At 50.6% G+C, this 14,621-nt stretch overlaps 7 protein-coding genes across 7 annotated transcripts; 5 read left to right on the forward strand and 2 right to left on the reverse strand.

Annotated features, from left to right (window-relative positions):
• Positions 1–191: 191 nt before the first annotated feature.
• Z519_11398 (uncharacterized protein) lies at positions 192–1,004 on the forward strand (the record flags this gene model as incomplete). The annotated part of the gene is made up of 2 exons (XM_016769110.1): positions 192–635; positions 696–1,004. The coding sequence occupies 2 exons, from the start codon at positions 192–194 to the stop codon at positions 1,002–1,004; spliced, it is 753 nt and encodes a 250-aa protein (XP_016614483.1).
• Positions 1,005–1,584: 580 nt separating this feature from the next.
• Z519_11399 (uncharacterized protein) lies at positions 1,585–2,430 on the reverse strand (the record flags this gene model as incomplete). Its single annotated transcript, XM_016769111.1, has 1 exon — positions 1,585–2,430. The coding sequence occupies one exon, from the start codon at positions 2,428–2,430 to the stop codon at positions 1,585–1,587; it is 846 nt and encodes a 281-aa protein (XP_016614484.1).
• Positions 2,431–2,899: 469 nt separating this feature from the next.
• On the forward strand, positions 2,900–4,329 carry Z519_11400 (uncharacterized protein; the record flags this gene model as incomplete). Its single annotated transcript, XM_016769112.1, has 3 exons — positions 2,900–3,223; positions 3,277–3,616; positions 3,665–4,329. The coding sequence occupies 3 exons, from the start codon at positions 2,900–2,902 to the stop codon at positions 4,327–4,329; spliced, it is 1,329 nt and encodes a 442-aa protein (XP_016614485.1).
• Positions 4,330–5,192: 863 nt separating this feature from the next.
• On the reverse strand, positions 5,193–7,696 carry Z519_11401 (uncharacterized protein; the record flags this gene model as incomplete). Its single annotated transcript, XM_016769113.1, has 3 exons — positions 5,193–5,410; positions 5,457–6,592; positions 6,645–7,696. The coding sequence occupies 3 exons, from the start codon at positions 7,694–7,696 to the stop codon at positions 5,193–5,195; spliced, it is 2,406 nt and encodes an 801-aa protein (XP_016614486.1).
• A 1,423-nt stretch (positions 7,697–9,119) lies between these two features.
• Z519_11402 (uncharacterized protein) lies at positions 9,120–11,342 on the forward strand (the record flags this gene model as incomplete). The annotated part of the gene is made up of 1 exon (XM_016769114.1): positions 9,120–11,342. One exon carries the CDS (start codon positions 9,120–9,122, stop codon positions 11,340–11,342), a length of 2,223 nt encoding a protein of 740 aa, XP_016614487.1.
• Positions 11,343–12,031: 689 nt separating this feature from the next.
• Positions 12,032–12,537, forward strand: Z519_11403 (uncharacterized protein; the record flags this gene model as incomplete). The annotated part of the gene is made up of 3 exons (XM_016769115.1): positions 12,032–12,167; positions 12,232–12,312; positions 12,368–12,537. 3 exons carry the CDS (start codon positions 12,032–12,034, stop codon positions 12,535–12,537), a joined length of 387 nt encoding a protein of 128 aa, XP_016614488.1.
• Positions 12,538–13,585: 1,048 nt separating this feature from the next.
• On the forward strand, positions 13,586–14,125 carry Z519_11404 (uncharacterized protein; the record flags this gene model as incomplete). Its single annotated transcript, XM_016769116.1, has 2 exons — positions 13,586–13,870; positions 13,979–14,125. 2 exons carry the CDS (start codon positions 13,586–13,588, stop codon positions 14,123–14,125), a joined length of 432 nt encoding a protein of 143 aa, XP_016614489.1.
• Between the last annotated feature and the right edge of the window lie 496 nt (positions 14,126–14,621).

Raw genomic sequence — 14,621 nt, forward strand, 5'->3', positions numbered from 1 at the left:
ACTCGTTCTCCAAGTCCATCCTTCAATTGAAGCCACTGACTGATCCCAGCAACACCCTCTCACACCACCTCAGTATTGTCTTTATACTTCCCAGATCAATGACAGGCCGACTCAGACTCTCTGCTCTCTCGAAACAGCTTTCATCTGCCTCGCAATACTTATTCGGCCCTTCTGCAAGAACTCTTGCCAGTATGTCACACACTCAGTCCGCCGCTTGCTGCAACACTCCAGCTGTTGTAAGCAAAGGCTATAAAGAGAAGGGGAACTGGATCACCGTCGACGGATTGAAGACATACACTACGGGTCCTTTGTCTGCAACTCAAGGCATTCTGGTGGTCTATGATATTTTTGGGTTCTTCCCTCAGACGCTGCAAGGCGCAGATATCCTTGCACACTCAGACAAGGACCACCAGTATCAAGTCTACATGCCAGACTTCTTTGAGGGGAAGCCTGCCGACATCTCCTGGTACCCACCAGACACAGAAGAGAAGGGGAAGAAGCTGCAGGCGTTCTTCCAGACCTCCGCTGCACCTCCAAAGACGGTCGAGCGAGTCCGGAAGGTGATAGAGGAATTGAGGGTGAAGAATCCTGGTGTCAAAAGTTGGGGAATTGTTGGCTACTGCTGGGGCGGCAAGGTCAGTAGTCCCTTTGGGTTCTGTTGATCATCCATTGTACGGATGCTGATAATCTGTCAGATTGTGAATCTTGTATCAGGATCCAATACCGTGTTCAAAGCAGCTGCAACCTGCCATCCAGCCATGGTCGACCCGAACGACGCAACTAACGTCACCATCCCCATGCTTGTGATCCCCTCCAAGGACGAAGATCAGGCCGCGGTTGATCAATACGAGGCAAACCTCAAGGTGCCCCACCAAGTGGAATGGTTCAAGGACCAAATTCACGGGTTTATGGCCGCCAGAAGTGACCTCGAGAAGGATGATGTCAAGGCCGCCTACGAGAAGGCCTATCAGCTCCTGCTCAATTTCTTCCACAAGCAGCTATGAGGTCCAGCATAATTGAGGGGATTTGAATGCAGATGGATCCTTAATCACATAGTCCTAGGCGAATAACAGCCTTTAGTCTGAAAAACACGTACAAATCTCAGAACTGGTCATCGGTCACGGTAACGTATCTTCTACGCGTAGATCAAAACGAATATGGATGGTATTGCCGCGCCTGAACGTGTACCGTCTGCCAAGTGACCTTATGCGAATCGAAAGCTCATGCCTATACGGAAAGACAGGTTCCTTGTAGCCATGGCCAGTTTACGATTCAACAATTGTGGTTGCGGTGCGCGGAAGTGTTTTCGAGGATCAAATCCCATCTTCGACTGGCGTGCCGGAAAATATTCACCTGGTCTCGATGAATTGGATTGAATTCGCTATGCACATTTAAATACCTTAAATGCGTGGTTGTTCTCTCGAGAGACATATCCTCTTGCGACAAGCCCGTTCCAAGCATTTACGGAATATTTTCGATACCTAGCTTGTTCATCTTAGCGATCACAATGCCATCCCTCTTCGAGAATTCTGAAGCAGCTCTCGGTCATAGAGAACGTGGCGCCCCGCGTTCTTCTGATTTCAATCAGTGGGTTGGCGTTGGCGGTTGAGCTCTCCATAGGAAGAATGCAAGAATGATGCAGATTTTCAATGCTGCTCCCGTCCACAATGCACCAGCAAGTCCAACAGGACTATGTGCCCAGAGCCCGCCGAAGATGGCTCCTGCCAGAAGCAACAAGGGTGCCGCCGCCCTTCGATTCCTTTCTGCATTCTGGGAAAGTCCCGCCATGATCAGAGGATCAGAGAACAGGTCACAGTAGATGCTCGTCAAAACGACGCTGGTGAGGCTGTTGTATTGCAGGGCCCGACTGGTCACAGCTTGTCCACTACTCTGAAACGCGACCAATGCGAGAGGGACGATGACTTCCCAACGCAGGTCATTTCCTTGCTTGCTATCAGCCATGACAACGACAGCAGCCACCACTACCAGGAACAGCTGTGTCGCGAACGAGGCCAGGAGTACCCAACGTCGCTTTGGCGAGAAGTGGCGGTGGAACCGACTGAAGCAGAAGGAACCAAAACAAAAGAAAGCGATTGAGGTGAGTGACCTAATCCATCGGGTTCCTTTACTCGGTTCAACCAGACCTAGCCCAAGGTAGACGGTATTGCCGGTCTGCATGCTCACAAACGAGCCCCAAATGAACACCGCCGAGCTGTCGAGGAGCCCTGTGATAACATATGACAACAACAGCAACAGGTCCGCCCACCGCTTGTCGATATCTTCCTTCAGGTAGTCCCGAAAGCGAACAAGAGTTGCGTGGGAGTCCTTCTTCCTAAGGAGAGGGACGTTCTCATCTTCAGAGCCTTGATTTTGCTGACTCCCAGGATATGAGTCTCCGCCTATAGCTCCGTAGCCGTTGGCTGTGGTCATGGTTGCGGGTGAGCACTAACAGCTGGTCGGTTTGGCTTGGATTGAATTGCACGGAGAGCATAAGGAGGATAAAATGGCTTGGAAGTTGAGGCACCAGAGGCAGGCGACTCCTGACAAAGAAGAGGACAGAGGACGAAACGATCTGCCGGGCGACGGGGACATATTGAGTGCTTTTGCGGAGTTCTGAAACGCGTCATGGGTGGTTGATCGATATGGATGAAAGTGCGCGGGTGGCTGGACCCGTGTGATGATCTGGGCTGGATGAACGTTCTGCCACCTTCATGACGTTCTCCGCCATTCATTGGAAGCGCGGAGGAGCTCCTCCCTGGTCCCTGGTGCAGAATGTACGACTCGGCGGGTCTGCCGGACAGAGCTCTAGCTAACATATCAGGGGTATATATATTGGACAGCTCCATTTCCACAGGGTTTCTCAGAAGATCTTGGTTGTACCTCCCTTGACTCGCCCAATATGCATCTTCCCCTTTGGTCTCTGTTCGTGGGCGCCAGCTTGGCAGTGCCAGTCATCGACCGGCAACAACAATCCTTGCGGCCTCTTGATCGAAATGGCCCTTACACACCAGACAACCGAGATCCCTATGACCAAAAAGTTGACTCGTATGGCAATGACTGGCAACCTCTGCCTTGGCGTAACGGTGACGGTGCGACCATGATGGGCCCCCGTAACAAGGACCGCGAGAGGCAAAACCCAGACATGATTCGACCGCCCAGCACTGATCACGGAAGCATGTCCAACTACCGTTGGAGTTTTGCCGACTCCCATATAAGGATCGAGGTACGTCTGCAATCACTCCACTGCCTAGTCATTATATCATTGACAGCGCGCAGGAAGGAGGGTGGACGCGTCAGACCACCATCCGAGAACTGGGATCAAGCAAAGAGATTGCTGGTGTCAATATGAGACTCGATTATGGGGTGATTCGAGAGCTTCACTGGCACAAGGAGGCAGAGTGGGCATACGTCCTAGAGGGCAACGTGCGCGTAACTGCTCTGGACACTGAAGGCGGCCACTTTATCGATGACCTTCAGAAGGGAGACTTGTGGTATTTCCCGTCTGGCCATCCTCATTCTCTGCAAGGGTTAAGCCCCAACGGCACCGAATTCTTGATCGTCTTCGACGATGGCAACTTCAACGAAGAGTCGACCTTTTTGTTGACCGACTGGCTTGGTGAGTCCTTGAGTGCACCGGAAAAGACGTATTACTGATTCCATATAGCGCATACTCCCAAGTCGGTCCTCGGGGAGAATTTCCGCCTCTCACCAGAAGTTTTCAAGACCATTCCCAAGTCCGACAAATACATCTTCCAGGGTAGCCTCCCGGGCTCCATCGATGAGGAGAAGCCAGATGGTACTCACGTCAAGAAGTCTAAGCTTCAATTCACCCACAAGATGCTGGATCAAGAGCCTCTCAACACAACCGGGGGTCTTGTTCGCATCACCGATTCGACCAACTTTCCCATCTCCAAGACCATTGCAGCCGCCCATCTCGACATTGCACCCGGCGCTATGCGTGAGATGCATTGGCACCCAAATGCCGACGAGTGGTCATACTTCATCAAGGGTCGTGCTCGTATAACCATCTTTGGGGCCGAAGGAAATGCCAGAACCTTTGATTACGTGGCCGGAGACGTTGGTGTCGTTCCAAGGAACATGGGCCATTTCATTGAGAATCTGAGTGAAGACGAGCCCGTTGAGGTCCTAGAAATCTTCCGAGCCGACAAATTCCAGGACTTCTCGCTCTTCCAATGGTTGGGCGAGACGCCCAAGAAGCTGGTGGCAGATCACATTTTCGCCGACGACAAAGCTGGGGCAGACAAGTTCTTGAAGGAGATTCATGACGCGGAATACGACCCGATTCGGGGAAAGACCGAGGATTCTTAACCGAGATTGTTGCTAGCATCCGCCGTTTGCAAAATGTGGAGGAAAGGCAAAGTTCCAATATGTACGGAGCCCTCAGCGCCGGTAATGACCAAATCCTTAGCACCGGGGGAAATATTTCGGTGGAATGATCAGTTCAACAATAGCTTGGCAGCTGTGCTGGATGGGGTTTGATAGCGTTGGGCAACTCCCGGAGTGAACCAAAATCACTTCTCTGGCAGAACGTTTTACCGACCACAGGAGTGTCCTTCAAAATAGGCCGTGCAATGCCATCTGCGCCAACTGAGATCTAGAAGCCATGGATTGTGCAGGATTGTGTAAGATGTCATTCCGTGCACCTGCGGGTTCCAAGGTTGCTGTCGTCCCGTTTCAAGAGTGGAGTTGAAGGTTGAAACTAACCATCGAGAGTCGACAGCGGAGACAAGTGTCCGCTTTGTTGTCGCCAAGACTTGATCAGGTACTGCGTCCTCTGGACATACCTACCTAGTACTATACTCTGTATAGCACTTACCAGGTGGCTCGCGAGCAAACAGGGCTACATAAGTCACTCATCACCCAATCACTCCGCTTGATAGGGCGTTAGTGCCACTACCCTGTACTCATCCCATGTGGTATCTAATATCTCAACAGGCGCCGTCAGATTCATTTCAAAATTGGAGCGCTTCAGTCACTAGATTATGTCTTGACCATTCGGAGCTTTGCGTACTCTAATGCTGTCCTCTTCCTTGGCCAAGATGGTTCTCGGCGATCGATGGAACATAGCAGATATCGCATTAGCAAAAAGGGAATGAGACATTCACAAATTTGCAAGTACTCAGCTAATCTCCGGAGGCAGATGAAGCTGGCATGTTTATGCGACCAATACCTTAGGTGCCGTCAGGGAGCCAAAGCATATCATCCCAGATCCAAACTTGAGAAGTGCCATCAAAGGTGTTGGATACCCTACTGTTTGACATCGCAGCAGTGCCTGAGGAAAGTTGCGGATATAGGCAAGTCCCCGGTGTCGATGACAAACTGATTTGTTCTTGATGTCGGGTGCCATTTCCAAGGCGACTGTTGAGACCACTACGCCCATCACGAAACACTGCAGCTCGTTAGAAGAAGAAATACGAAGATCTGGGGTATCAAACCATCTTGCAGAGAGACGAGGGCGTCACTGAAATTGCCAGAAGCGATGTCTCGAGGTAGGTCGAAGCTATGTTGGGAAAACAGCTCGAATGCGTCCGTGCCACTCCTGTCGGAGAGCTTGGCGGCCTGTTCTGACACATCGTTCCCGTCTACTACATGTTGCTGTTCACCACACACCGAAGCAGGGGAATGATGGTCGACGGTAGTGCGTTCATCCGCGAGCCTGTGCTGTACATGCTCTTGACGAGAGGACTCTGCCTCCGTTAATAATGCTTTCATCTCCTCCGCAAGAACCAACCGAACAAGCTCTTCCAGAATTGCACCGCATTGGTCGGATACCGTAGTACGGAACCTGTGAAGTCGGGGCAGCTTAATAATTCTACTCACAGCACGCTTCGCTTGGTGAGCCTGATCTGAAAGAGGATCCGATAGTGCAAAGATGCCGAGGACAACACCAGCAGTGAAGGACTGGATTCCAGCATAAGCCGCTCCATGGGTGTTCTGAGAAGCAGCAAGGATTTCAGCATGTTCACCGATTTTGGACGTTCTCATTGAGGAAACCCAGCACTGGTACTTGCTTGTCCTGATCATGCTGTCGACTGCATCGTTGGGGACGTTAAGCATTATCTGGTCGGAATCATTGCCTGCTTCTGGTCCCACGTCAGGCCATCGAGGCACGCGGTTTATTGTCAACAGTGGCCGGTGCAGAACCAATTGAATGTTGTCATAGGAGAGTTGGAGGGTAAGGGCTTGAAGCTGGAAGGTTCTGATGGTCCTTCTAATTGTCCTATCTCCGCTATTGTATTTCAAATACTTGAGTCGCAATTCCCGCGGTATGCATTTTTCCCACTGAAGCAGGCGATGATTGATTGCCTTGATCTCTCTGACCACTTCAGGAAGGGTTGCCCCACTCCGGAGATAGATATTTCGAGTGATTGTTGATGCAATTCGATAGAGGCGAAACTTGTATCTCTGATATGATGCTATAGTAACTGGGCCGAATGTTTCATCCTCATAGCTCTCCACAGATTCGAATCCTGGGCAGGTCAATGAGGTGTCGTCGATGTTGCCAGGGAAAGATACGTCCCAATCGCTGTCATGTACATTACAGGGAGTCCCAAAGCTGATAGCACTAAATCTACACCCCAAACAATCAGTGACGAATCGCTTAGACACATTGCATGACTCACACTTCCGCTGTGTAGAGGGCCCAGCATAATCGCCGCCATACCTCTCGCAGAATGGGGTCTTCCATCTTCCAGTTTGACTCCTTTTGCAGGCCGAGAGCTTGCGCGACTTTAAGTGCGCTCCCCATCAAGGCAAAGCTGCGGTTTGGCCGGCTATGGTAGGCGTAGTATGAGGAAAGGAGGATTGAGATTTGAACGGCCTCAATATTAGCTTGATCGAAGACACCAAGAAGTCGCTCTTCAACTTTGTGGATGAGTGTGTTCCCCAGGCTGTCCATGTCAACACCCGGACATATTTCTTCAGCTTCAGATTTTGTGGCGTACTTTGCGCCGATGCCAATAACCAACAAAACGAGAACCGAAAAGGACATTCGATCCGCACGCACAAAACCTGTCGCGGTAAGACCCTGGAGCTCAGCTCTCAAGGATGGTCCATGAAACAATAACATGAACCAGTGCACAGAATCAGAATAACTTTCCAGAGCGTAGTCAATTACATGAGAGGGCGGCAATTCCATCCCAAGCACATCACTTATGGGGAGATAGTGGCCGCTGGCTTCGGAAGACCTCACGTCCGGGCTACTACCAGGAATCGCATCCGTGGAATGGAATAGCCTCGCTGCCGAGTTGTGTTCTCTGAAGAGCTGGTCCACTACTTCGTATGTTGACGTTCTTTCTCGATATACCTCAGATAACCGCCTTCCAGGCTCTTGTGGACTCCGTACCGATGAGGAAGATTGAGTTTTATGCGACAAGACCTGGACAGGGCTGGACTGACGGCCAAGAGGGATGGAAGTTCGAGGTGACGGAGCGGGTTGCTGCTCATCATCAAACTGGCCGATGGTGGAAGTGTCAGTGCTCCCTGCGAGTCCTGCAGACGGCTTCACCAATCCCCTATTTTCGGGACGCTCTCTGCATTCGACTCCAACGCGCAAGCACAAGGCGCACGGTCTAGTATCATCGCATCTCAACTTCTGCTTCCGACATCTGAGGCATGCGTGTCGGGCTCGCGGCAAGGGACGTTTCTTGGATGAGGCGACTGGTGCAGGAGTCATCAGGGAACCTGCGCACGAACTAGAATATCTGGGGATGAGACTGCTTGCCCAGCACCGCTATGAAGCTCCGATTGCGATTCGCAGAAACGATAATTCGGAGATGTGGTCTCTGTCCGTGGAAGCACGCAAATAAAGGACAGCACGGATCTGGCTTTCAGCGGCGCCGGAACCTCGGCAGTCGCTTACTTACAGGGAATGGAGCATCGTAATACTCCGCCTCCCTACTTCCGGCGGCCTAGTTCGCTAGGTAATTACTTATGCTACTCCATACTCAGTATCCTCCCCAGCTGCATGCAAACTGGCAGCACCAGCAAAATCCTTCCATGGTTGGGTGTTGCCCATCAAGGACTAACCTGATAGTTTGAGGATAGCTTGAGGCTGCAGCTCTTCTCTCAACAGCAGAATCACCCATGTATTAGGCAGTCGTCGATGCATGACAGGGCCCAAAATCATAACCGCTCTTCCCTTTCCAAATGCCACACATTCGCATCAACAACCCTACTCGCATGTTGGCCTTGTTAAGTTCCGAAGGATCTTTGGGTTTTCCGTGCCTTGCCCGACTGGCTGCATTCTCATCTCATCTTACCTTGCGAGGCTAAGCAGTCGCCTCAGACGCGGGCTTGAAGACGCGGAGTACCCGGGGCCCCGGAAGCAGGGATATTGTCTGTGGAGGGAGTCTCTAGGCTCCCAGCCTCTACAGGGTTGCGCGGGTGCGAATACAAGTACCGGGTATGGTACCCACGAATAATTAACATCATCTGGCCTGCCAATGACGAAGCTGGGCGTGGACATATTCCTCGATGAATGGTTCTCTTCAACTTCATTTCGACCATCAGAAATAATACTGACCAGGACCAAGCTGTCGTCGGATGCAAGACCGGATCAGGCAGTCAGACAACCGGAAGAAACCAAAAGCCTCAGAAGATCAAAGGATGCCAAGTCTCTCTGCCGAGTACACTGATATTTCCCTCTATCCAACATATTATTGACATCTCGTGGAGGTCCGTGGCAGATGCTCATGGTCTCCTATTGACACAGACAGTGCAATTGTCAGACTCATAGCCTCAAGGCGTTTGATCGTAGAGGCCAACGAGATCTCAGACCAAGGTGTCTTTACAAAACTCGGAGCTTTCCTCGTGACCGGAACCTCTTCCACCGGATGCAGCCTGCATCCCAATCTCATGCGAATACGTAGGGGTCTGACTCGCATGATGTGTTATCCCTCATAAATGAGCTCGAAGGAAGCCCAGTAAGTATTCTCAGCAGGTAAGTCCAAATTCCCTTTGTCCTTGGAACTTTAATCCTTGCTCTCTGTCCGGCGCTCGAATACGTGCTTTTGCTTAGAGCTCTACCCGAGAACCTTGCCCGGATTAAAGGCCCTCTCTCAGCGCCCACTGGCCTCTGTCATCGGCCGCCTTCCGGCATGGGAGCCCGCGACCCGGAAGTGGTTGTGAGAGTAGGTGGGCTCAGCAAGAGAGCTCCCCGGGCTTGTGAATCATGCCGCTCGAGAAAAGTCCGCTGTGATGTTACCAGGACTAAAACTCCATGTACAAACTGCAGGCTTGACGGCAAGAATTGTGTAGTACCCGCGAGCAAGAGACGACACATCGGAGACCGGGTCCTTGGACCATCCTTCTTCGAGGGCAAGCAGCATGGCCCCCGAAGCCCAATTTGCGATGCAATCATTGATTTTGGAGATATAGACAGTCTCTTGTCAGAGAGGAAGGAGTCTGCTGCTGCTGCTAAGTGCAGTAGTGGAGATGGTTCATTTGATATCTTCGATCTCTCGAGCAACTTCTTCGCCACATCTGAGACAGTTGACACTTCCAACCCTCTCGAAGAGGACATTGCAATGGGTGGCGGACAAGATTTTCAGCCAGATTTCCTTGCATCTTATCCATCACCTACTCAAACCGTTTTAGGTGATCATCGCCTCCAGTCATCGCTCCCAAAATATATCACGCCTCTACCGAAGACCCTATCAACAGAAGACCTTCTCCACCTCCAAAGAAAGGGTGCTTTCGACATTCCAGACTCAGCAACGCGTGATTTGCTGTTGACAACTTATGCAAAATGGGTATATCCCTTTGCACCGATGCTAGACCTCGAGGAAATTCTGTCAGCAGTGTCGAGCAACGGCAACACCGGAACAACAAGCCTCCTCCTTTTTCAAGCAATGATGTTTGCTGCAACAGCGTACATCAACGCGGACAACCACCGTGGAAGGCATAAAAAGACAAGATGCGTGTTCTACGAACGTGCAAGGCTTCTCCACGATTTTGACGTGGAAACGGACAGACTCGCGATCTGTCAGGCCGCCATCCTGTTAAGTTTATGGGACGGGGACCCCGAAGGCGTCAGGGACAGCTATTATTGGGTCGGAATCGCAACACTGCATGCGACCAGTATTGGACTAAACTTTGATCCCACCAGCAGCCTCTCAGATCGGAAACAGCGGCGGACATTCAAGATGACATGGTGGACGCTTGTCATGAGAGACCGCTTGCTTGCCGTGGCCTTGCGGAGGCCAGTGCAAAATAAAGTCTTTCGGTTCGATGTCCCTATGTTGCATCTTGACGACTTTAGGTTGGAACCTCTTTTGAAGACCCTTCAAAACAGCCTGCAGATGTATGACATCGGGTTGGCAGAGTTGGAAACACTCGCCTGTTCTTGCATGGCGCTGGCCCAGCTTTCCGAGTATATTGACAAAGTCTTGACTGTGCAATACACCGTCCAAAGAACACCTCGTGATGCGGGACAGAGTCCAATAGTTGTATCGCTAGTCCCAAAAATCAAAGGTTCCAGGTTTTCGGAGATCACGATGTGCGGTCAAGAGCTGCAAAATTGGTACGGTTACTTACCAACAGAAGTGCAGCAGCTCGAGCTTCAACATCATGACATCGAACATCGGCACGAGAATGAAATTGTGAGGGTACACAGGGCTCTCTTGGCAGGTTATTACTCGATGACATTGATGACTTTGTACCGGCCTCTGCTCAATTTGCCGTCATCAAACGCAAACGAGACCAAGCTCCGAAATTTATCTATGAAGATGGTTTCGCAAGCAGCAAAAAGTATTACAAGCATATTCAGCGATCTGTATGCCTACCATCTGATCTCATGGCTGCCAGATACGGCGATAGCAGTGTTGGAGCCAGCAGTTGCAACGCATCTGCTCTATAGCATGTCAGAGCAGGCCGCAGTGCGAGAGACGGGTTTCCAAAAGTTTTACATTTGTTGGCGAATTCTGCAGCAGTTAGGCGAGGTGTACTATCTAGCAGAGACCACCATGTCCATGCTAAACGCCGCCGCACAGAGGCTAAAGTCGCGTCCAGACCTGCAGGCGACAAAGCTCGCTGCGTGTTCACAACTGATTAACGCAATCTGCCCGGCTGGCAACGACAATGCAGCAACCCATGTGGCCGTCCCATTTGTCGGAGTGGTTGGAGACCAGAAGAAGGATCGATCTGATGTGACAGTGGATTGGGTCGATTCGAGGAAAATCAGGCAAGAGCCCAGAAATCAAACGCAGGCGTTGGACAACTATGACCACAACTTTGACCTGGAAGCGAACTGTGCCTTGGACCCGAGCACCTTTGACCAACTCGTATGTTGGGACGCAGCCGAAGAGGAACTCCAGGCTTAAGATTTTCCGCGGACAGAGTGAAACCCCGCTATGCCTTCCCCCTGGGGCTAAAGTGCTGGAAAGATTCAAGTAAAATAATTAGCCCGATCATGTAATATGTATGAAGAGATGCCTGAGTAAGGAACTTTGGTTCGAACGGCGGGATATTTTTGAATCCTCGTTGTTGTGGTAGTAGCCCAACGTTTACTCAGTAGCAACATGGAATCTGCATTCCTCCTCGGTGAACATAGCCTCGCACCTTCGATGGCCATCTATCGCTAAAGCTGTGCATCTGCGGATCTCTGATTCTCTATTAGCTCAGAGTCTATCTTGGGAGTTATTTATAGATGATACAACCGAGCTTGAATACTGCATCAAGCTCCATATCTGGGCAGCACCAGGGCTTCCAGTGTTACTACGTAGCCTAGTACGATCATCTCTGTTGTGTCCCAGTCTAGCCAGTGCACACAGTCGACAGTCTGGTGAGACGAAGACCACCGATGATCAGGACGTCATGGGGGGAAAGAGTGAAACGTCCAGCGGGATCCTCTTGGTCCATGAGGACAATAACGATCGATAGAGATCTCAAATTACAGAGACAGCAGGCTCTTGTTCCTGCTACTCTTTTCCTCTCTTCTCGCACAGATGTACTAGACGAGTTTTGTGACTAAGCCGATCATTCTAAAGAAGAAAAAAAAGCCACTTTACTCATGGCTAGTGACGGCAGTTCGCCTGTGCAAGGCTTCGAGGGTCAAGATCGCAAAAAGCATCCCGGAACCACCAGCGACCGAGTTGTGCAGACAGGCGAATTCATATTAGAACTACGAGACAGCTACGTCAAGCATGGTTGGTGCTCTCGAGTCTTGAAGGCATTAACAATGTGAAGCGGCTCACCAACATCACTCTTTAGGTCTTCGCGGGACTTTCCAGTCAAAAGCTGTCGTCCTTTACGCCTTCGTCGTCAGGTGGGGAGGCTTCTTGTTTGGCTATGGTATGTCCCCAGGCGTATCTTTTGAGCAAGGATTAAGACTGAATCGCTCCCATAGATCAAGGTGTCGTTTCTGCCATCCTTGTCATGGATCAAATCCTCGACCAATTTCCTCGTGTCTCGGAGAGCGCCAGTGGAGCCGGCTTCTGGAAAGGATTGATGACGGCCATGATCGGACTTGGAGCACTAATCGGTGGGCACCTACCGAGACCTATCAAGACCATCTGAGGACTAACCATTTCTTCACAGGGGCATTCAACCAAGGCTGGGTGGCGGAGAAAATATCCAGAAAGTACTCGATTTGCGTTGCTGTCTGCATTTTGTGTTTGGATCAGTCTTGCAGACAACCGCACAAGGCTATGCAATGCTGATCGTTGGCCAACCCATTGGTGGTATCGGTGTTGGAATGTCAGCATGAACCATTTGTCTTTTTTTCTATCTCTTGGGCTAATCCAGGTTGTTGGGCTAAGTATGGTCGTCCCTATATATATCGCTGAACTGTCACCACCAGAAATCAAAGTAGGCTGTTCGTTATTTACCCTCGCCGGGAGTCTGTGGATTGCTAACGGCGCCAAAGGCACATTACTCGTCCTCGAAAAGATTTCCTTTGTTTTCGGTATCACCTGTGCCTACTAGTTGACTTTCGGTACGCGGTACATTGACGGTGAATGGCCATTTCGACTTCCTTTCCTTCTGCAGATCATACTTGCCATACTTCTCGGCATCTCTGTTCTCTTCATCCCTTTCTCGCCGGAATGGATTGTGGCGAAAGGACGTGACCAGGAAGCACTGACAGCTCTCATCAAAGTCCGACGGGTCCCAGCCCAGTGGATGATCCGCGAATTCATCCGAAATGGTTCGATATTCTAGCCGAAATTACATTCCACAAAGAGGTTGCCAAAGAGAAGCATCCAAATCTCGGTATCAAGGGTCGTCAGTCTAGCTGATCTGCTGTCAAACTGGGGCTTGCAGCTTATGCTGGATGCTTCAAACAAGGCTATTTGTGACGTACAATGGTCGGAATTGGCTTGATGTTTTGTGAGGACCCCCTTTCTTTCTTATCGACCCTTCTCCGTTTACCGGAAGTTCTGAGTTCCGTCAGCACTGCTATAGCTAATGGGTAATTGCAGTCCAGCAGTTTGTAGGTATCAATGCACTGATCTATTACTCACCAAGCTTCTTCGAGAGCATGAATGTCGATTACAAAATGCGGCTAGTCCTCTCGGATATTCTGAATGTCACCTAACTTGTTGGAGTCTCGACGTCTCCATACACAATGGATTGGTTCGGACGACGGCCGCTTCTGCTGCTGGGCAGTGTAATAATGACCGTTTCCCACATCATCATTGTGGTCCTGGTCGGCTTGTACCTTGACAGTTTGAGCGATCATAAAGACAAAGGCTGGGTGGCCGTGGCTTTCCCCTTCCTGTACATGATGACCTTCGAGATGACTGGTGTCCCGTTCTATGGGCCATGCCATCTGAAATCTTTCCCAGCTTTCTGCGAGCGAAAGGCGTGGCGTGGAGTACCTGAAGCAACTGGCTCAATAATTTCATCATTGGTCTGATCACGCCGCCTCTGATCCAAAACACACGGGGATTTGGAGCGTATACATTTTTGGCAGTCTTTTGTGCCCTGAGTGGAATATGGACTTGGTTCTGTGTGCCAGAGACAAAAGGGCGGAGTCTGGAAGATATGGACCGAGTGTTCGGAGATCGGGCTGCAGCTGCAGATAAAGCTCGAAGGAAAGAAATCCTCAGAGAGCCTAAAGCAAAATGACGGTCGAATGAAACAAGAGGAAGCAAAGACAGTGTGATTGCAACCCAGGTGCATCGAATTGTTCCGGCTCATTGGGGGAATAGCGAGGCCGATGACCGGAGTAGCGGCACTTCTATGCCACAAAGCATGTCTTCAACGCTCCTCTCAATTGTCGGACTTGATCACGGCAACTCGAATGGCAGCTTCTATTCTGGAATCGAGGCACAGTACAAAATAGCCATCCTCGCAGTGTCGCTACCTTCGTAATTGGCCGTCAGAGCAGAGAATCGAAAACAGATAATTCTAGCCCCAACGGGCCGTTTGAAATTCTTGGAATCAGAGTATGTATAGCAGAGCTTTCCTGCCTTTTCGGCAAGACTTCATCGGCGAAGTAAGCCAGATACACTCTTGTTCGCAGATTTTGTGCGGTCTCTATGAGGGATCGCAGGATTGTTCGAGCTGATGTGCGCCATTATTGCTGATGTACGGTAGATGTCTGACAGTAGCTGTGTAGCATCAACATGGCGACTCAGGTGAACCTCATTGCCTGAAAT

The sequence above is a fragment of the Cladophialophora bantiana genome (assembly GCF_000835475.1).
Source record: "Cladophialophora bantiana CBS 173.52 unplaced genomic scaffold supercont1.22, whole genome shotgun sequence".
Lineage (NCBI taxonomy): Eukaryota > Fungi > Ascomycota > Eurotiomycetes > Chaetothyriales > Herpotrichiellaceae > Cladophialophora > Cladophialophora bantiana.